Consider the following 23,001-nt stretch of genomic DNA (forward strand, 5'->3'; position numbering starts at 1 on the left):
GTGTGTGTGTGTGTGTGTGTGTGTGTGTGTGTGTGTGTGTGTGTATTTTGTTTCTGGCTGCATTTCTTCCATAATATTTTAAAGATTCATGCTCCATCTATGTGGCTGCATATATCAGTAGTTCATTTCTTTTTCTTGCTGAGTTTTCCATTGTATGAATATACCACAATTCATTTATTTGTTCTACTGCTGGATGCTTTTCTTGATTCCAGAGTTTGCTTATTATGACTACAGCTGTCATAACATTATTGTATAAATCTTTTTTTAGACATACATTTTCATTTCTTTTTAGCTAAGTACCTAAGGGTACTTACCTGAAATTTCTGGGTCATAGGACAGATATGCGTGTTACTTTGTGAGAAATTACCAAACAGTTCTCCGAAGTAATTGCACCGGTTTACACACTCAACCAGGAAAAAAATGAGAGTTTCAACTGCTTACATTCTCACCTGGGTTTAGTATTGTTAGTCCTATTAGTCTGAACCATTCTAATGGGTGTAAAGTAGTATCTTGTAGTTTTAATTTTCACTTCACTGATGACTAATAATGTTAAGTGCCTTTTCATTTGTTTTTTTTTTTTAATTCATATATGTTCTTTCTAAAAGTGTCTTCTAATTTTTTGCTGTTTGTCAGATTGTTTGTCTTATTGTTTAATTGAGAGTTCTTTATACAGTCTCAAAACAGGAGCTTTTTCATATAAATGCCTTGTGAATATATTACTATTCATATCTGTGACTTACTTTTTCATTTTCTTTTTTTTTTTCTTTTTGAGACAGGGTCTCAGTCTACTGCCCAGGCTGCAGTCCAGTGCTGTGATCATGGCTCACTGCAGCCTCAACCTCCTGGGCTCAAGCAATCTTCCCACCTCAGCCTCCTGAGTAGCTAGGATACAGGTGCATGCCACCACACCCGGCTAATTTTTGTATTTTTTTGTAGCGATAGGGTTTCACCATATTGCCCAGGCTGGTCTCCAGCTCCTGAACTCAAGCAATCTGCCCGCTTTGGACTCCCAAAGTGCTGGGATTACAGGTGTGAGCCACCATGCCCAGCCTCATTTTCTTAATAGTGTCCTTTGATGAACAGAAGTTGTTATTTTAATAAAGTCCACTCTTTTACTTTTTTTTTTTCTTTTTAAAGGTTTTTTTTTTTTTTTCTTTTTTTGGTGTCTTAAATCTTTGCCTACCTCAAGGTTGTGAAGATTTTTTGCTCGGTTTATTTTCTAGGAGTTATATAGTTTTAACTTTTACATTTTGATCTGTGATCATGTTGAATTCAATTTTGTGTTTGCAGTGAAGTAGGGATCAAAATTCTTTTTTGTCTGTGTGTGTGTGAGGATATTCAGTTATTCTGTCACCATCAGTTGAAAAGGCCATAATTTCTCCCATTAAAATAACTCAGTATCTTCATGAGAAATCAATTGACTATACTGTTTGCATAGTATGTCTTTTCTACCCTCTTGTCTTACATCTTTCAGTATAAAGCACAAAACTGTAAAAATACTGTATTTCTGTAAAAACAGCATAAAACTATATGCTATTTTAAAAAATACATAGTTTGGTGATTTTAAATCCATTCTGATGATCTGTGCATTTTAATTAAAATGTTTAGTCTATTTTATGATTAATGTAAATATTGGTGTTCTCATTCCTAATTGCTATGGTTTGGATGTGTTTTGTCCCTACGTTTTGTCATGTTGATCCCCAATGTGGCAGTGTTGAGACATAGGGACTAGACTACTGGGAGGTGCCTGGTTCCTGGGGGCAGGTCCTTCTTGAATAGATTAATGCCCTCCCATGGGAGATGGGTAGGTGAGTTCTCTTTCAGGAATGGATTAGTTCCTGCAATAGTGGATTGTTAAAAAGAGTCTGGCTTCCTCATTTTCCATTCAAGATGGAATGGAATATAAAGATCTATTTATGTTAAACCATCTTAGCATTTTGGGATAAACTTTGGCCGTTCATTTATTCAATCCACAGATGTTTATTGTGTTCTTACTCTAGTACGGAAAATTCAAATTCTAAGTGCTGAGGATACAACCATGAACAGTAATAACAGCAAAGACAAGAATACTTGCCTTTGCTGAGCTTACAGTCTAATGGTGGCAGTATGGAAGAGGCAGCAGAGAATATACAAAATAAATAAAATAAGGCTGGGCGCGGTGGCTCACGCCTGTAATCCCAGCACTTTGGGAGGCCGAGGCAGGTGGATCACGAGGTCAAGAGATCGAGACCATCCTGGTCAACATGGTGAAACCCCGTCTCTACTAAAAATACAAAAAATCAGCTGGGCATGGTGGTGCGTGCCTGTAATCCCACCTACTCAGGAGGCTGAGGCAGAAGAATTGCCTGAACCCAGGAGGCGGAGGTGGCGGTGAGCCGAGATTGCGCCATTGCACTCCAGCCTGGATAACAAGAGCGAAAATCCGTCTCAAAAAATAAATAAATAAATAAATAAATAAAATATATATTTGATAGAAGTAGAGAAAAAATTTCAAAAGGGATGGGGAGGAAAAAGTCACAATCTTTTATTTCAAATGAGATATAGACATTTGAGTATTAAACTAAAAAGGGTGAGATGTAGAAGTGGCATGCTTGTGTGAGACAATTTCCATTTGTGAGAAAGTATGTTTGAAAGGGTTCCTAGTTCAAAGAGATGCGGGTGAGGTGGGGCAACAGATAGTAAAACGTCTTATGGCAGTGTGCTGGTACATGTTTAATATTCTACTCTCCATGAAAACAAAAAGACAAACAAAAGGTCTTGATTTGCAGCATTTGTTGATTGCTTTGGTGTGAATACTTTTGCCATGGATGACCTTCAATCTACCAACTGGGTGAGTTGACCTGCTTTGCAGAACTGCTAGAATTTTAACAACAGGTTCTCCAAAGCTTATAGCATACTAGAGTATAGTAGTGGCCTACTATACCACTGTGACTTATGGACCATTGAAAGGACTTTAGTTTGTAGAGTGAGAGATGAAGTCATTGGATAGTTGTAAGAAGGGTGTGATACCTGACAGAATACAAGTCAATGGTGAAGAAAGCCTCAACTATAAAAATATTGTATGGACCTTGTCATCAAACTTAGTCTCAAAGTAGGGACTCTCCTAAATAACCATCATCCAACCCTCAGAACTGGGAAATATGTTGCTACCATCTTACATCATTCATGCTTTGCCAGTCGTCTGTTATAATATCCCCGATAACAGAAGTATCCAGTTCAGAATAATGCATTGCATTTCACTGTCCTGCTTTCTTTGTTTCAGTCTGGAAGAGTTCCTCATTTTCCATTGACTTTCATGATTCTGGCACTTTGGAAGATGATAGAACAATCATTTTGTAGAAAATCCTTCCGTTTGGATTTGTCTTGTTTCTTCAAGACAAGATTCAGGTTTTGTATCTTTGGCAGGAATATAACAGAATATAACAGAAGTGACGCTTCCCATCAGGTGGCACAGGATTTTGCTTTGTTCCATGAAATTGGTTGTGTTAACTTTGAGCACTTAAGAAAGATGATGTCTGCCAGGCTTCTCTACCTTAAATTTACGCTTTTTCTTTTTGTAATCAATAATTGGAGAGGTATTCTGAGATTATGTAAATACCCTGTTCCTCATCAGAGTTTCATTTTATTCATTTATGTGTATCAGTAAGGACAAATGATTCTTACTGTGGGTTACTCAGTGGGTTTTAATTTTTGTTTTATTCAATGGGCTACTTTTTTGCTCATATTATACCAGATGTGGCCAAGGAAGTCCGTTCTGGATGGTTTCTGGTTATTTTTTGATACGTCCCTGTCATTCTTTGATTTCTTCATGTTTCAACAACATATTCCAGGCTTATTTCATTCTTTCCCTGTTACAGCCCTGGATGTAGTCATTTTACTGAGGAACTTTGTTTTTATTTGTTTGTTCTATTTTTTTTAAAGTGGAAAGTGACCTTTACAAACCAAGATCTGGGCACTAAGTATACTCATCACTATTGGATGTCACTTCTCCCAGAACTGTGTATGACATATATATGATATTTATATATGGCTGTACCTACATCATACATATGTACACACATGCATTTACATCTATCCGTATTACCGTATTTATAAACATTGAAAACCATCACTTCACACAGATATTTCCAATTCTGGCCTACCACCGTAGGGTCCATTCTAGTTATCTCCCTTTCTCTTTTTGTAACTCCATTCTCCCACAGTGAGAATCATAGCCCTCATTGTCCTCCTGGCGTTTATTATTTGGTCAGTCTCCCTCTATGTCATTGTCTGCTGGCATCCTTTGCCACCTCCCCCTGCTCATTGTTGACACTCTCGTCACCTGCCAGGACCCTGTTGTGGACTGAATGTTTGTGTCCCCTCAAAATATATACTGTATGTTGAAATCCTAACCCCCAAAGTGATGATGTTAAGAGATGGGGCTTTGGGATGTAGTTAGATTTAGATGAGGCCTTGAGGGTGGGCCCCCCCAATATTAGTGTCCTTATATGAAGAGGAAGAGACACTGAACTTCTTTCTCTGCCATGTCTGTTGTTTAAGCCACCTATCTATGGTATTTTGTTATAGCAGCTGAGCAAAGACGTGCTGCCCTCACCTACTGTTAAGATTTCCGCCTCACCTGTTTTGCGATCTGACACCTCTGCTAGGTGGTCCTCCTGGTGGAAGCCCTCCACAGCCTGCTTGGTTTCTCATATCCATGCTGGGCCACTGTGTCACCACCCTTGTATTGGTGCCTCCCTTGCTTGGCCCTATAAAATGACTAAAGGTTTTGGGACTGGTAAGAAATGTGGTAAACCAGAGATGGGGTGGTAGTGGGGACTTAGGAACCCAGTGGTATGCCTTGCGACACTTGGAATTGTCAGTTCTGCACAGTCTACTTTGAAAGCCATTGATGTGGCAAGCAGACATTGTGTTATCTTTAGAGCAGTGGTCAGAGAACGATGGGCCATTGGCCAAATTCTACCTGCAGCCTGTTTTGGTACAGCCTGTGAGCTATTAATTGGATTTTTCTTCATTCTTTATCCTTCCCTTTTTTTTTAGACAGGTTCTTGATCCATCACCCAGGCTGGCGTGCAGTGATATGATCATGCTATTGCCTGTGTTTTCTTTTAGGGTATTTATGGTGTTAGGTCTTATGTTTAAATCTTTAATCCGTCTGGAGTTAATTTTTGTATAAGGTGTAAGGAATGTGTCCAGTTTCTGCTTTCTGCACATGGTTAGCCAGTTTTCCCAACACCATTTATCAAACAGGGAATCCTTTCCCCATTGCTTGTTTTTGTCAGATTTGTCAAAGATCAGATGCTTGTAGGTATGTTGTGTTACTACTGAGGCCTCTGTTCTGTTCCACTGGTCTGTATCTCTGGTTTGGTAGCAATACAATGCTGTTTTGATTACTGTAGACTCACAGTATAGTTTTAAGTCAGGTAGCATGATGCCTCCAGCTTTGTTCTTTTTACTTAGGATTGTCTTGGCTATGTGGGCTCTTTTTTGGTTCTATATGAAGTTTAAGGTGGTTTTTCCAGTTCTGTGAAGAAGGTCAATTGTAGCTTGATGGGGATAGCATTAAATCTATAAATTACTTTGGGTAGTATGGCCATTTTCACAATATTGATTCTTCCTAACCATGAGCATAGAATGTTTTTCCATGTGTTTGTGTCCTCTCTTATTTCCTTGAGAAGTGGTTTGTAGTTGTCATTAAAGAGGTCCTTCATGTCCTTTGTTAGTTGTATTCCTAGGTGTTTTATTCTCTTTGTTGCAATTGTGAATGGGAGTTCGCTCATGATTTGACTCTTTCTCTGTTGCTGGTGTATAGGAATGCTTGTGATTTTTGCACGCTGATTTTGTATCCTGAGACTTTTCCGAAGTTGCTTATCATCTTAAGGAGATTTTGGGCTGAGACAATGGGGTTTTCTAAATATACAATCATGTCATCTGCAAATAGAGACAATTTGACTTCCTCTTTTCCTAATTCAGTACCCTTTATTTCCTTTTCTTGCCTGATTCCTCTGGCTAGGACTTCCAATACTATGTTGAATAGGAATGGTGAGAGAAGGCACCCTTGTCTAGTGCCAGTTTTCAAAGAGAATGCTGCCAGTTTTTACCCATTCAGTAAGATATTGTCAGTGGGTTTTTTGTAGATAGCTTTTATTATTTTGAGATATGTTCCATTGATACCTAGTTTATTGAAACTTTTTTGGCATAAAGGGCTGTTGAATTTTGTTGAAGGCCTTCTCTGCATCTATTGAGATAATCACATGGTTTTTGTCTTTGGTTCTGTTTATGTGATGGATTACATTTATAGATTTGTGTATGTTGAACCAGCTTTTCATCCCTGGGATGAAGCCTACTTGATCGTGATGGATAATCTTTATGATATGCTGTTGGATTCAGTTTGCCAGTATTTTATTCAAGATTTTTGCATCTATATTCATTATGGATATTGGCCTGAAATTTTCTTGCCAGGTTTTGGTATCAGAATGATATTGGGCTCATAAAATGAGTTAGGGAGAATTCCCTCTTTTTGTATTGTTTGAAATAGTTACAGAAGGAATGGTACCAGCTCCTCTTTGTGTGTCTGGTAGAATTCAGCTGTGAACCCATCTGGACCTGGACTTTTTTTGGTTGGTAAGCTATTAATTGCTGCCTCAACTTCAGACCTTGTTGTTAGTCTATTCAGGGATTCAACTTCTTCCTGGTTTAGTCTTCTGAGGGTGTAAGTGTTCAGGAATTTATCCATTTCTTCTAGATTTACTGGTTTATGTGCATAGAGTTGTTTATAGTAATCTCTGATGGTAGTTTGTATTTCTGTGGAATCGGTGGTGATATCGCCTTTATCATTTTTTATTGCATCTATCTGATTCTTCTCTCTTTTCTATTTTATTAATCTGGCTAGTGGTCTATTTTGTTATCTTTTCAAAAAAACAGCTCCTTGATTGATTGAGTTTTTTGAAGAGTTTTTGTGTCTCTGTCTCCTTAAGTTCTGCTCTGATTTTAGTTACTTCTTGTCTTCTGCTAGGTTTTGAATTTGTTTGATCTTGCTTCTCTAGTTCTTTTAATTTTGATAGGGTGTCAATTTTAGTACTTTCCTTGCTTCTCATGTGGGCGTTTTGTGCTATAAATTTCCCTCTAGACATTGCTTTAAATGTGTCCCAGAGATTCTGGTACATTGTATCTTCGTTGTCATTGGTTTCGAAAACATCTTTATTTCTGCCTTCATTTCATTATTTATCCAGTAGTCATCCAGGAGCCGGTTCACTTTCCATGTAGAGGTGCAGTTTCACATGAGTTTCTTAGTCCTGAGTTCTAATTTGATTGCACTGTGGTCTGAGAGACTGGTTGTTAACAATTTCTGTTCTTTTGCATTTGCTGAGGAGTGATTTACTTCTAATTATGTGGTCAGTTTTAGAGTAAGTGTGATGTGGTGCTGAGAAGAATGTATTTTCTGTGGATTTGGGATGGAGAATTCTGTAGATGTCTATTAGATCTGCTTGGTTCAGATCTGATTTCAAGTCCTGGATATCCTTGTTAATTTTCTGTCTTGTTGATCTAATAGTGACAGTGAAGAATTTTATTATTACCCACCTTCTGAAGCCTGCTTTTGTCACTTTGTCAAACTCATTCTCCATCCAGTTTTGTTCCCTTGCTGGTGAGGAGTTTTGATCCCTTGGAGGAGGAGAAGCATTCTGATTTTTGGTGTTTTCATCCTTTTTGCGCTGGTTTCTTCTCATCTTCTTGGATTTATCTACCTTTTGTCTTTGAGGTTGGTGACTTTTGGATGGGGTCTCTGAGTGGGCATCCTTTTTGTTGATGTTGAGGCTAATTCTTTCTGTTTTTTAGTTTTCCTTCTAACAGTCAGGCCCATCTGCTGCGGGACTGCTGGAGGTCCACTCCAGACCCTGCTTGCCTGGGAATCACCTGCAGGGGTTGCAGAACAGCAAGGACTGCTGCCTGTTCCTTCCTCTGGTAGGTTCATCCCAGATGGTTACCCACCAGATGTCAGCCATAGCTCTCCCGTATTAGGTGATTCTTTGTTACAGGGGTTAGGGAGCTGCTTGAGGAGGCAGTCTGTCCCTTGTCAGAGCTGAAGTGCTTGATTGGTGCTGAGTTGCTCCCTTCAAAGCTGCTGGGCAGGGACATGTAAGTCTGCTGCAGCAGAACTCACAGCTACTCCTTTTCCCAGGTGTTCTGTCCCAGGAAGGTGTGGCTTTATTTATAAGTCTCTGACAGGCTGCTGCTTTTCCCAGAGATGCTCATCCCAGCAAGGAGGGAGTCTAGTCACAGTCTGCCTGCAGAGGCATTGTTGATCTGCCACGGGCTCCCCTCACCTGCTATGTAAACTTCTTTGTCCTGTTGTTTATGTAGGTAAGGTTAGAGCTGCCACAGTAATGGCAGACGCCCTACCCCCAAGGAGCTTGACTGTCCAGGGTTGTGCTCAAACTGTTGTGCTGGCTGTGAAAATCCTAAGCCAGTGGGATTCAGTTTGCTGGTCTCCGTGGGGATGGGACCCCCCAAGCCAGATCACCTGGCTCCCCGCCTTCAGCCCCCTTTCTCTCAGGTGTATGGGTGACTGTCTCACAGGCACTCCAGGTGCCAGTCAAAACGGCTGGGGGGTGGTGGGGGGGGGATGCTTGTGGTGCCAGTTGGCTGCTCAGATTTTAATCGGCTGCCCAGATTTGCTCTGGAAACCTGTGGCACCTGTCAGCATGCAGGGGATCTCCTGGTCTGTGGGCTGCAAAGACTGCAGGAGAAGCACAGCATCAGAACCGAAGCTCCGGAGTGGCTGGACATCCCCAATGGCCTCCCTTGTATAAGAGGGAGGGCCCTCCGGCCTGTTGTACTTCCCAGGTGAGGCAGCACCCCACCCTGCCTCACTTTACCCTCCTTGGGCTACACCCACTGTACATCCAGTCCCATTGAGATGAACCTGGTATCTCAGTTGGAAATGCACAGATCACTCACTTTCTGCCTCGCTCTTGCTGGGAACTGTGCTCCGGAGCTGTTCCTATTTGGCCATCATGGCGGAAGTCCACTGGTCTCGAATTTCTTGGTTCAAACCATCCTCCCACCTCAGCCTCCCAAAGTGCTAGGATTAGAGGCGTGAGCCATCTCAAGCTGCTGATTTTACATTTTTTAAGGGTGTTTTAAAAACTAAAAAGTAGAATGTGTATTCATACATCACTATGTTGATGAGACCATACGTGGCTCATAAATCCTAAAATATTTACTACCTGGTCTTTCACAGAAAAAAGAGTTGCTGGCCCACCGTTTCTTGAAATTGGACTTTTGACTCGGGTTTGAGGCTGTCGTCCCTGCAGAAAAACTCAGGTGCTTAATATTCTTAATTGTCAGCTAAGTGCAGATCCATATGCTTTGAAAAGGAGCTAGCCAGAAAGTAGATGCAAGAGGTTCTAAGGTGGATATCTAAGGCCTAACCAAGGTTCACACTTGAATACATGATCTGCCCTCTGTATTTAGATGACACTCAAGCAAATGGTCTATTGTCTGCACTTAGTTGATACCATGTGGATGGCCTGCTGTGTTCACTTAGCTGACACTATGTGGATGGCCTGCTGTCTGCACTTAGTTGACACTGTGTGGATGGCATGCTGTCTGCACTTAAGAGGGAGCCATGGTACTTTGCACCTCTGTTGCAATGCTAAGCCGATTGCAGCTTCAGAGGAGGATAATTTCCATACATGCCTTTATCGCTACTATACTTTTGACACCTGGGGGCTTTTGACAGGGACTGTGTTTTACTCTTTTTTGCCTATAATGAGTAATTTATGTTTTCTGTGAATTGGATTAGTAAGTCCTTTCACACCTGATATTCATATGTCACTATGTTTTCTTCCTTCTTTTTATTCTTAAAATTGACAATTTTTTCTCTTGTATCTTTGTTTCACTGAATCTTGGTCTCCTTATTAAAATCTTGTATATGAAATAACAGTACTTTGCTCTGATTTACTGTAAGATAAAACATGATTTTAGTGCTGTTCTCAGAATAAAGAACCAGAAATCTGTCCCAGGACTTGCATATTATGGTGACGATGAAGGGCACTTTCTGACCAGATCTAAATCTAGTGTAGTTTGCTTTCCTTTATGATCTGCTTTCTCCTGATTTTCTGGGGCAGTTACTTTTAGAGCCCATACTGAAGAGGAACAAAGAGATCCTTAGCCATTTTTGTTTCTTTCATTATGTGGACTTCATTATGAGAAATAATTGGTTTGGGTTTGTTTTTAATTACCAGAGACCCGAAAGAAGGAGCTATGCCCCTGGATATTTCCATAATGCCATCTTCACTCCAGGTGAAAACCCCTGAAGGCTGCACAGAAATCCAACTTCCAGCAGAGGTCAGGCTTGTACCTTCCTCTTGCCGTGGGCTGCAGTTTGTTGCTGGAGATGGACTGCACCTGCGGCTGCAGGCACAGGCAGAATTAGGCACAAGTGAGTAATATTAGCACTTCTGTTTCTATATTTACTTTTCTGTTATAAACCAAAGGTGATTTTGCCTTTGGTAAGGTGAACTTTTCCCAGGTGATAAAAGGACTCATCAGCAGCATGGTAAAAGCTGGGGTTGAGAAGATCTAGGGTCTTTGTCAGCCTTGCCAGTTATTGACTGTATGCAATTGAACATGTTACCTAACCTCTCTGAGGCTTCCTCCTTCCTTCCCTCCCTTCTTTGTTTTCCTCCCACAGCAAAATTGAGCAGAAGGTATAGAGATTTCCCATTTACCTCCTGGTTTCTTTAATTGTAAAATTTTCTAGTACAGGGATGGGAAGATTAAATCAGATAGTTGTGTAAGACATGATTGATTTGAAAACATTACATGGAAATTTATTCATTCAACAAATATTTTAGTTTGTGCTATGTGCTAGTCATCAACCTAGATGCTGGGGATACAGAAGTGAACAAGGTAGGGGAGATGTTTGCTCTCATGGAGCTTACATTCTAATTGGTGGGAGCAGATAATGAACAAACAATTTAAATGTTCAGAAAAGTGTTATGATAATATAAAACAGCATAGTGGGATAGGGAGTGACTAGTGTTGACTGAAGGATGATCAGGAAGGCCACTCTGAGGGGTTGATGTTTGACCAGAGTCCTGAATAAGGAAAATGATCCTATCCATGTGGGGATAGTTCCAGATAAAGAAAACAGTACACAAAAGGTCCTACAGTTGAGTTTGATGCATAATTTAATTTTGAGTTTTACTGTGCCTGTTATATTTACAACATGTTTTAACTGGTTTATTGATTCAGCAAGGCAGTAGAAATTTTGCTTTTCCTAAGACCTAGAGGTTATTTATTGAATAAAATTGTTGATGCATTACATCTATTACAAGAGATGTAATATATGTTTTGGGGGATTAAAATTATGTCAAAAGGGGAAACAGGCTATAAAAGACTTATGTGATGTTTATTATCAGAGAAAGATTATAATTCTTTCAGCTGCACACTGACACTTCACTGCTGCCTCATCTGTAATAAACCTTTCATCTGAACTGTGTGGATCCTGGAGGTGGGGTCAGCAGGAGTGTTTGGAAGAGCCATTTGGGAGATGCTGAACATTCTCTTGAGTCTCTGTTCTTGGCTTTTGTGAGGAAAGAGAAGACAGAAAGGGTTTCATTTCTTTTTTGCTGGAGAGCAATTTTTGGTCAAGTCCTGAATTAGTGAATAACTAGTTTGAGTTGGGCAGGGTTGGCTTTAGGAACAAGGGTTAGGGAAAAGAGATGTCACTTAAATGTTATAGGATAACTGGGAATGACTGTTCGAATAACCATAACAAGAAGGTTAGGATCACCAGGATGGGAAGTAGACTCCCTGAGAACACCTAATAATGGGCAGAGAAAGTGTTGTTTCAGGGAAGAGACCATGGAAATCTGGATGTTGTGTTGTCATCACCTTCTCCTTCAAAACAGTTACCTCTTTTACATGAGTAACCACAGCAGGAATTTTGTTTTGGATCTGGAAATTTGGGAAAGGCAAACATGAAAGCCACAGTGGAGTGTTTTCTGGGACTGTGATTTTGAGATGGAGGAATAGAGACCACTGGGGGCATAGTATTGGGTTTTTGCCCATCCATATTCTGTATTCTGTAACTGAATATGCAAATAATCAAAACTGGAATTATTTTTAAAAATTTAAATCTGCAAACATTGTTTATAGGACAAAATAAATTGACTGCTGTATGCTGATTTGCACATTGTTTGTGTTCGTTGGTCTCCTATTTCTTTACACTTTTAATATATGTTCCTCAAATATCTGAAAAGGAAAACTATCAAAGACCTGTTCCATAGTGCATGAAAGAGTATGCAGAACAGATGCCTCAGCACTTAATTGCCTGAGTGCCTTCCATATAATAGGTACTGCATAAATATTTGCTGAATGAATAAATATGAATAGATGTGTACTGGTGTGAACTCGAATCAAACTGTTTTGTAGGAAGTGACTTTTGAAAGTTTTAGCATTCAGTTTATGTTTCAGGGTTTTTAAAAAGTTGACTTTTCAATGCTAAGAACGCCCTTTAAGGACAAGTATAGTAAACATCATACTGGTATACTGCTATTTTGAGTTCAAACTGTGACCCTCCGTGCAGAACTAGCTACAGTAGGATGTATTTGAGCAAAGCGGTAGATTGATCCTCAGCAGCAACTCTCTCGCAGGATTCCTCTATATCAAAAACTGAGTTTTAAACCCGACCCAGTGCATCATACTGGGTGGCCAGCAGAGGGTAGTGTTTTACTGAAAATCTGTGGGTCTGGAATGACTTTTGGATTCCTAGGTGTCCTTTTAATCTGCTCAAAGTTAAAGAGTAATACTGTTTATTTCACCTTAGTGCTATAGGGATTTCTGGCCACCCCTTAAAAACTGTTAAGATTTTTAATTTCCAAGGTGTAAACCTTTTAGCATCAGTTTTTTGAAATCTTAAAATACATATAGAAGAACACAAATGAAATCCACATTGCTTGATCCTGATGGATATGACCTCATTTCTTTAATTAGACTTTTATAGACATATTTTAGTTGTTTCTTTTAAATGAAAGGTTCCTTATTTCATAAAAGAAATATTGGAAATGAAGAAAACTTGCTGCCTTATGTTGCTCTTTCCCATAGTGTGAGAAATACATTTTCCCCACAGCTTTCAATGTTTACCCATAGCTTTCATTAGAAATTGAATTTTGCTCTGGGAAGACTGGACTCTTTTTGAAGCTGTTTCATTCCCATGGAGATATCCAATAAACACTAGTTTGAGATCTATTGTTTGTTCATTTGGTAATATGCTAGAATGGACATAAACCTTGTTTAAATAAAATTAAACTCAAATTTGACTGGGCATGGTGGCTCACACCTGTAATCCCGTCACTTTTGGAGGCCAAGGCCGGTGGATCACCAAGTCAGGAGTTCAAGACCTGCCTGGCCAAGATGTTGAAACATTGCCTCTACTAAAAATACAAAGAATTAGCCGGGTGTGGTCGTGGGCGCCTGTAATCACCACTATTTGGGAGGCGAAGGCAGAGAACTACTTGAACCCAGGAGGCAGAGGTAGCAGTGAGCTGAGATTGCGCCACTGCACTCCAGCCTAGGCAACAGAGCGAAACTCCATCTGAGTAATAATAATAATAAAATAAAAATGAACTCAAATTTAAGAGCTCTGTTTGTTCACTCTGATGAAACACTACTGTAAGACATAGCAGAGGAAAGCTGAGCATGTTGGAGATCTGTGTAGTTAGCTTGATAAGAAGGTAATAGTTCTTTTTCACTCATTCTTGATGTTAGTATTTATAGAATGAGAGAAATAACAAATGTTACATGCGTAATCTAGGGCAGCACCTAGCTCTGGAACACTTAGCAAAATCTGTTGTTTTTGAAAACACTTCACAATATTTGCTTCTGCTTGAGTCATCAGATAGTATTAATTAAATGTGTACTTCTAGGTGTATCATAAACTGTTTATGGATGTTAATTTATCATGGCTGTTGAACTATTTAAGTATGTTAATATATTTGTTTCAACCTCTAAGATTTGCTATTTCATTGACTTCCTTTAGAACTGATTTCAGTGTTTAATCAATGCTTACAAGCCCAAGAATGTTGCACATTTTATTGCCAATCCTGCGGTGAAGTCATAATAAAAGACAGGTAAGGGATATATTTAACACTTATTAATTCTGTGTCTGGCAATGGTTATCTCTTTACCCATCAGAATTTTTGAAGTAATTGCCAATGGAGTAGTATATGGCCTTAAAGTGAGAGCCAGCTTAATGTCACTTTGAACAAAATCAGCCACAAAACTTGCTAGCAATCACAGAGTGATTAGCTCTTAGGAACATAAAGGGGAGCACTAGGATGCTGATTTTGAGAGAAGAGAGCTGATCTTGGCTGAAGAACCTGTGCTGATCACTGAAGCACCTCCTTCCTGAAAAGAAACATGGCATCTGTCACATGTTTCATCCGGCACGATGCTGAGTGACGTTTTCCACATTCAGTGATTTTTTTGCACATAATAGAAGCTTTGCACAACACTTTTTATTTGAACTATTTTTATCAGTGCCCTTCTAAAATCCATTTCCTATTACTCCTGCTTATTGAAACAGAGCGTACAGAGCACAAATTAACCTTTTCTCAATGATTAGGTTAATTTTATAACTTATTCTTGCCATGTGCTGTGATTACCCTGTAGAGACGGGAAGGGCTGGGTTTTTTGTTGTTGTTTTCAGGGGGTTTTTTGTGGTCCCAAAGGCTGTTTTAATTTTTTTTTTTTTCTTTTTTGGTCTTCTGTCTTCCTCGTATCAACCTTCTTGTTTCTTGGGCACAAACCCTCCCCTCTGAAATTTCAGCCACTAGTCACTCACAGGCTAGAGAGACAGATTAAATCCTAATTATTGTTAAAAATATTTAAAGAAAGGACTTAGAGTTCTTTATTAGATGGGTTTCCTGAGTCAGGTTCCTAAGACTTATAAGTGAACAGATCCTCCTTATCTGAAACCTGCTTCTCTTCCAGTGCTCCTTACCTGAGTAGTGCTATACTTCTACCTGCGTCCTCAAGGTAGAAGCCTGATAGTGCCTTCGGTTCCTCCCTCTGAGGCAGGGGAGTCTAAGCTTTTGACTTCCCTGGACCATACTGGAAGATGAAGAATTGTCTTGGGCAACACATAAAATACACTAACACTAACAATAGCTGATGAGTTTTAAAAGACTCCTTTTGCCAAAACTCATAATTTTTTATAAAAACATACTTTATTGCACTTTAGGTTCTGGAGTGCCTGTGCAGAACATGCAGAATTGTTGCATAGGTATATGCATGGCAATGTAGTTTGCTGCCTACATCCCTGTCATCTGTATCTGGCATTTCTCCCCATGTTATCCCTCCCCAACTCCCTACCTGCTGCTCTCCCTCCTGTAGTCCCCACCAACAGACCCCAGTGTGTGATGCTCCCCTCCCTGTGTCCATGTGCTCTCATTGTTCTCACTCACCTATGAGTGAGAACATGCGGTGTTGATTTTCTATTCTTGTGTCAGTTTGCTGAGAATGATGGTTTCCAGATTCATCCATGTCCCTATGAAGGACACGAACTCATCATTTTTTATGGTTGGATAGTATTCCATGGCGTATATGTGCCACATTTTCCTTGTCCAGCCTATCATCGATGGGCATTTGAGTTGGTTCCAAGTCTTTACTATTGTAAACAGTGCCACAGTGAACATACGTGTGCATGTGTCTTTATAATAGAACGATTTATAAATCCTTTGGGTGTATACCCAGTAATGGGATTGCTGGGTCAAATGGAATTTCTATTTCTGGGTCCTTGAGGAATTGCCACACTGTCTGCCACAATGGTTGAACTAATTTACACTCCCACCAACAGTGTAAAGGTTTTCCTGTTTCCCCAATCCTCTCCAGCATCTGTTATCCAGATTTTTTTTTTTTTTTTTTTTTTTGAGACGGAGTTTCACTCTTGCTACCCAGGCTGGAGTGCAATGGCGCGATCTCGGTTCACCGCAACCTCCGCCTCCTGGGTTCAGGCAATTCTCCTGCCTCAGCCTCCTGAGTAGCTGGGATTACAGGCACGCACCACCATGCCCAGCTAATGTTTTTTGTATTTTTAGTAGAGACGGGGTTTCGCCATGCTGACCAGGATGGTCTTGATCTCTTGACCTCGCGATCTACCCGCCTCGGCCTCCCAAAGTGCTGGGATTACAGGCTTGAGCCACCGTGCCCGGCCATCTCCAGATTTTTTAATGATCGCCATTCTAACTGGCATGAGATGGTATCTCAATGTGGTTTTGATTTGCATTTCTCTAATGACCAGTGATGATGAGCATTTTTTCCTATGTTTGTTGGCCTCATATGTCTTCTTTTGTGAAGTGTCTGTTCATATCCTTTGCCCACTTTTTGATGGGTTTGTTTTTTTCTTGTAAATCTGTTTTAGTTCTTAGTAGATTCTGGATATTAACCCTTTGTCAGAATCAATATTGTGAAAATGGCCATACTGCCCAAAGTAATTTATAGATTCAACACTGTCCCCATCAAGCTGCCTATGACCCTCTTCGCAGAACTGGAAAAAACACCTTAAACTTCATATGGAACTGAAAGAGAGTCCACATAGCCAAGTCAATTATAAGCAAAAGAACAAAGCTGGAGGTATCACGCTATCTGACTTGAAACTATACTGCAAGGCTACAGTAATCAATACAGCATGGTACTGGTACCAAAACAGAGATAAAGACCATTGGAACGCAACAGAGGCCTCAGAGGCAATGCCACACATCTATAACCATCTGATCTTTGACAAACCTGACAAAAACAAGCAATGGGGAAAGGATTCCCTGTTTAATAAGTGGTGTTGGGAAAACTGGCTAGGCATGTGCAGAAAGCAGAAACTGGACCCCTTCCTGACACCTTATACTAAAATTAACTCCACATGGATTAAAGACTTAAACATAAGACCTAACACCATAAAAACCCTAGAAGAAAACCTAGGCAAAACCATTCAGGACGTAGGCATAGGCAAGGACTTCATGACTAAAACAACAAAAGCATTGGCAATGAGAGCCAGAATAGACAAATCAGATCTAATGAAACTCCAGAGCTTCTGCACAGCAAAAGAAACAATCATTAGAGTGAACCAGAATGGGAAAAATCTCATGTTTTAAGAAAGTTTACCTATTTGTGTTGGGCCACATTCAAAGCTGTTGGGCCCCACGTGGCCCAGCAGCCATGGGTCAGCCAAGCTTGCTCTAAGGGTTTTCCCCCCCATAAATAGTTGTCAGATTCTTTTGCATAGCATGTCTTATGTAAGTCCACTTTGCTCCACCCTAGTGCCTCTACCTTAGTTGAGGCCAGTGTCTTCTCACCTAATTGCACTTGTTGCCAGCTCCTCATCCACTGAGCCTCCCTCTAGTTTCACCCTCTTATGTGATCTATTTTAGCACAACTGAGTCATTGTTCTCAAATGTATCAGGCTCTACTGGTCAAACCCCTCCTGGGCCCCCCATTTCTCCAATATCAATTCCAGAAACATGCTACGTTAGGACCTTTATGAGTTTATCTCTATTTACCTCTCCACCCTCACATTTCATACCTTTTTCCCCAACCTATTCCTCCTCCCCCCAGAAACATCCCATTATTGATTAGCATTCTGTACACAGCTCTGGTGATTAGTATGATTAGAGCCCAGTAGTCTCTTCATGATTCTTTTCATCCTGGGGCCTTATGAAAGTGACTTCCTTTCCTGGAATGCACCCCACACCCTGTCTTCCCCTTGTTGGCTCCTACCTGAACTTCATAATTCAGCTGACAGAACAACCACTGTTAGGAGCCTTCTCTCAACCCTGGGTTGGTTTAGGTGCTTTTCTAAGGTTTATTTGCCTGTCTTCACAACTAAACTGTAGGCTCTCGGAGTGGAGATAATCTTGTTGCCCCCTGTATCCTTTATCCCTACTCTTTTGAGAGTGTTGTATGGTGTATTCCCTCTGAGTCTGCCTAGCAGTGCAGACTTAGAAGCCAGACCAACTGGGTTTACACCTGCCATTTACTAGCTGTGTGACTCTGGGCAAGTCTTAACCATTCTGTGCCTCAATTCTCTTATTGCAAAAATGTGGCTAACAATAGGACCTACCTCATTTGGTTGCTAGGAGAATGGAGTGAGTTTAAGTGTTTATGACAGTGCCTGGCATGTGGCAAGCATTCAGAATTAGCTACTGCTATGATTACTATTCTCATCATTGTCATCATCCCCATCCTCAGCATCAGGCACTGTCCCTGGTGAATGGTATGGTCTCAATCAATTTTTGCTGGTTGGATTGAACGAACATTGACATGTTTGTTTTGGCCTTCCCCCAACCTTTCTCACTTGCTTCCTGATTTCTGGCAGTGTCCCAGGTAGATGAGATGGTGCAGAGTTACACTGGCATAAGTGAGAGGTTACAAATGGAGGATCCTCAGGAGGACTATCTTAAGAAATGAGGTGACTTTAAATTTGCAGAGGAGGGACCTTATCTTTGCTTGGATTGCATAAGGGTTGAAGTTACTGCATGTACTCAGGACAGGCCCACTTTATCCTAAAAGGTTCAGGGGAATGTCAGTTTGCATTGTAGTTTAACCAAGAGTGTTTTCCCTCCCTCAGTCTAGTTTAGGCTTTGGTTGAATTCTTAAATGAAGTTTATGAAACATTCATTCCGAGACAACAATGGGGATACCTAGAAGTTATAGTCAGAACACGTTAAATCCGTGTAACAGTATTTCCTGGTGCTGCTTACAGCAAAGTTCATTCATTATTGGCTGTTATTTGTGTTTCATTGGAAGAGGATAATAATATGAAAAATCTTTTATCTGTTGCCCCCATTTTTTCTATTCAAGTACTGTATCTTCTGTGTCAGTCCCTTTTACAGTCATGGAACTGAGAACTAGAAGGTCAGCAATCACTCTGCCTACCCCTGACCATCGGCAGGCGCTGGAGGCAGGAGCAGGAGAATGGGACCTGAGTTTGAACTCCAGCTTTGTGACTTAGTAGCTGGGAAGTCGTGTTTGTACTACCTCAGGTTCTTCTAATACAGCCTTCTAATAAGGCCTGTTTCCTAAACTTGTCAAGAGAGTTAAAGGATGTAACATATGTAATAGTTAATGCTCAATAAGGTCTTTTAAGTTGGTTTTATAGACTTTTACCCCCTTTCCAAATTGTTCCTATTAACAAACTAGAAAATTATCTAGTTTAGTGTTTCAAAGCTTTGGTTTCAGGACTGTGGTTCACATACTCTGTATGTGTCAAGGGAATAAATTCCCTTTCTCTTTTTCTCTCTGAGAAGATAAACAGTGGACTTGACTTAGCCTTTGTCTCATTTAAGCAAGGCTTACCCACAAGCTTTTTCATATCACACCTGTGTGCCTGGCATATGCATGCCTCTTCAATAATGCAGAGAAATCCTTAGTAAATGACTTAAGGCTTTACTTACCTTTAACTCTTAGGTAGCACGCCCTGTGGCTATGTTGTATGGAAAAAGATGCTTTCTTAAGTATCTGCACATGGATTTCATGTTGACCATTAATGTTAAACCCAGTGTTCTTATTTCTCCCTCAGTTTCCTGTTTTATGTGAGTGGTAAGAACAATTTTGTTCTTGTTTAGTAGAAACAAGACCAAAGGTATTCAAAAGAGCATGTGTGTGCCATAATCAAAATCAACTGATTGTAAACATATTTCCCAGGAAGGTACCTTGGAATATGTGGATTTATCTGTTTTGGGAGCAAATCCATAGGAGCAGTGGAACAGGGTTAAGATCTGCTTACTGGCTAGTCTTATTATCTGGGAACATGTTACATTAATTTCCTTGGCTCCAGTTTCCTCGTATATAAATGAGGATGTTGGATTAGATAAACCTGTTATGTGCTATGAAGCACAAAATTTCCCTGACCAGTGAACCTCATTTTGTATTTGGGGTTTCATGTACTTTGTGATTCATGATTATTTGATAGTGTGAGACTAATGCTTATTCCTTTTTTTAATTTTTTAATAAAAAAGGTTCTTGTCAACAAAATTATAGAAATAAGATGTTGTAGAGGGCAGTTTAAACATTAAAACTCATTAATGGCTTTTAAAACTTACTAGCACCAGGGCACATTACGTCTGCTAATGAGGGCACCTTTTTTTCTTTCTCTTTTTCTTTTCTTTTCTTTCTTTTTTCTTTTTCTTTTTTTTTTTTTTTTTTTTTTCTTTTTTTTGAGAGGGAACCTCCCTCTGTTGCCAGGCTGGAGTATATTGGTGGGATCTCAGCTTACTGCAACCTCTGCCACCTGGCTTCAAACAATTTTCCTGCCTCAGCCTCCTGAGTAGCTGGTGCTACAAGCCCCAACCACCACACCCAGCTAATTTTTGTATTTTTAGTAGAGATGGGGTTTCACCATGTTGGCCAGGATGGTCTTGATCTCCTGACATCATGATGCACCGGGCTTGGCTTCCCAAAGTGCTAGGATTTCAGGCGTGAGCCACCACACCCGGCTGTGGCTTTTTTTCTTAATTTAAGGTCACATGTTCTTAGCTATTTGTTGTGGTTATTTGAAAACAAATAGTGTCTCATTTCTTTATAATAAAATTCTCCAATTTACATTTTATCAGATAATAGTTTTTCTATAAAATTTGTGTGAATATATGTAATTTTTGATTTCGCTTTTGTTAAGATTAGCAGGCCCTAATAGCCAGCAAGAGTAGTAACATTTACTTTGTTGCAAATACTCTCAGAAACAATCAGATTTTCCTTGTGTTTGGAATTTATGTCTTCTAGAAATAAATTCATCTCATACATGAATGAAATCAGTTGGCCAAACAAACTTTCAAACTCAATGTTTTGACTTTCAGATGATTTGAAACAGAGTAGCTCTCCTGAGATCTCTGGATGGTCCGCCTTATTCTCCCTGCACTGGCAGGGTAGTGCTAGGTGTCAGCTCAGAGCTCATAAGGGCATGCAGACCCTAGAGGGAAACCAGAGCTCATGAGGGCATTGAGACCCTAGAGGGAAACAAGCAAGATGGGACTTTTGGAAACATGAGATGTCAGGATATCCAACCACACGATTGATTGACTTGGCAGACGAGCTACAATTGTAATCTGAAAATAACTACTACCAAGAATACTGTCACTTTTCTATATGAAAGAGAACAAAGAGGTTAAAAAAAGAGTACAGGCACCAGCTGCACTATTGGTAACATTGTAGGAACTTTTAGAATAAAATTATACTTTTGTGGCTCTAATCATACTATGGACATAATAGTATTAAAATGCTTAGCTAGTTTTATAGGATTTATGGCTTGCCAGTCAGAGAATGTCACCTGAATTTATCTAATTCCAGCAGCCATATTTTTGAGCTTTAGATAGTTGATGTTATTAATATTCTTAATGTCCGCTTGGTTATAATACAATCTGTAAAAGCTGTTATTACTATTGTTATTATCACTGATTAATGGTTGATTTTAAAGTTAAGGGGCATAATTTTATTTTCTTACATACATTTCTTTATTTTCACATTCTTCATTTTTCTTTACCTCTATTATCTTTAAAGTTCGGGGGCATACATTATCTTATGTATATTTTAAGTTATTTTCTAAAAGTTTGTGCTCATGGTGCATTTTAAAAAACTAGCAAATTTTAATTTATTTTGAAGCTGTATTGCTGCTCATCATAGAATCTTAAGCTGAGAGAAAATTTAGGAAATCATTTCACTCTTTCTTTGAGCTCCACCAGGTTTCTCCCTAAAAACTAGCCTTGAAAACAATGGTATCTATTTTATTTTGAAAGTTCTCTTGCGAAGTAGATCATATCAAAGTATATTTTTCACGGTTTTGGATAAATATGCTTTCAATAAAGCAGTGATTAAAATCTTTTGTCCTTAAAGGTTTTATGTTTTATTCAAAACATTAAAAAAAAATCTGCTTTAAAAACTCTTTTATTTTTGCACTGACTTGCAGATTTGGCACTTTCTTGCTCCTGGCATCTTACATAGATTTTTATAGGATATATTATAGCTTTTATTCCCATGATATGTGGTCACATTAAGTTTAAAATATCATTTTGTGTTAATGTGAGTTGTCTCCCAGATCTCTGTAAATATTGATGCAATTTTATTTCCCTGATCATGTAGGGGATTTTGACATTGTTATATTTTGCAATGTATTGAGGGTTCATTTATTGGCACTACATGAAGTATGTCAGGAGACAAAAGATCTTAATGATGGAGAAAGTCCAGGAGCCTAATTAGGCCTAACTCCCTCCCACTCTAAGCAGGCAATTTATTTGCCCCCTTCTGCTGCTGCTTCTTGGTAAAATTCAAATCTGACCTGCTGCTTCTCTACTTAAAATTCTGTAATGCTTCCCACCCACCTGAGGTTCTAAATCCCTATCCCTTAGCATAGCCTGGACACGCCTTACAGTTTGCCACCATCCTACCTGCCCAAGTCTCCTCTTTTGCTGTTCTGCATTACCAGGAGAGGAAATATATTCTAAGGAAGGAAGTTTGGTTTTGGAGTCAGGAAGACCTGGGCTAACAACCTGCCATTACTGATCACCTCTGATTCTGTGAACTGACGTAGATTATTTGAAATTTCTGAACCTCACTTTCCTCCTCTGAACAGGGAAATGATATTTCTTGTCTCACAAAGTTGTTGCAAGCATTAAATAAAATAAGGTGTGTGTAGTGCCCACCAAGGGTCTTCTTAAGTTAACTAAACATGAGGACTTACAAGGCTACCAGAGGCCACGTTCCTTGCCAGCAGGGCAGCTTCAAGAATTCCTCTCAGCAGGCCCTCTGCATGTTTACACAAGTGACAGCTCACATCACTTTCTGGGGACTGTTGTCTCCCCACACGACATAGTTCCAGGTACAAAGCATAAGCTCCAGATCAGCTGCTCTGGTTTAGAAGAAGCCTCCTGCTTTAAGCAGCTGATCTCTCTTATAGCAATTCTTGACATAGTTTGTAGGGTTCCCAAGAAGAGACTGCATTCAGGGAAGGCCAAA

At 39.8% G+C, this 23,001-nt stretch overlaps 1 protein-coding gene across 4 annotated transcripts in view; it reads left to right on the forward strand.

Annotated features, from left to right (window-relative positions):
• Nucleotides 1-23,001, forward strand: part of UBE3D (ubiquitin protein ligase E3D) — a 194,178-nt gene that overhangs the window by 1,454 nt on the left and 169,723 nt on the right. For 3 of the 4 annotated variants that reach the window (XM_032275421.1, XM_032275417.1, XM_032275420.1), the window contains exons 2-3: nt 10,248-10,444; nt 14,048-14,138. In XM_032275421.1, coding sequence (XP_032131312.1) covers nt 10,248-10,444; nt 14,048-14,138 — 288 coding nt within the window. Of the gene's footprint in view, nt 1-7,934; nt 7,963-10,247; nt 10,445-14,047; nt 14,139-23,001 lie in introns of those variants that run through there. The other variant, XM_032275419.1, reaches the window with a different exon arrangement.

Source organism: Sapajus apella, unplaced genomic scaffold (assembly GCF_009761245.1).
Source record: "Sapajus apella isolate SASKATOON/1434 unplaced genomic scaffold, GSC_monkey_1.0 scaffold6, whole genome shotgun sequence".
Lineage (NCBI taxonomy): Eukaryota > Metazoa > Chordata > Mammalia > Primates > Cebidae > Sapajus > Sapajus apella.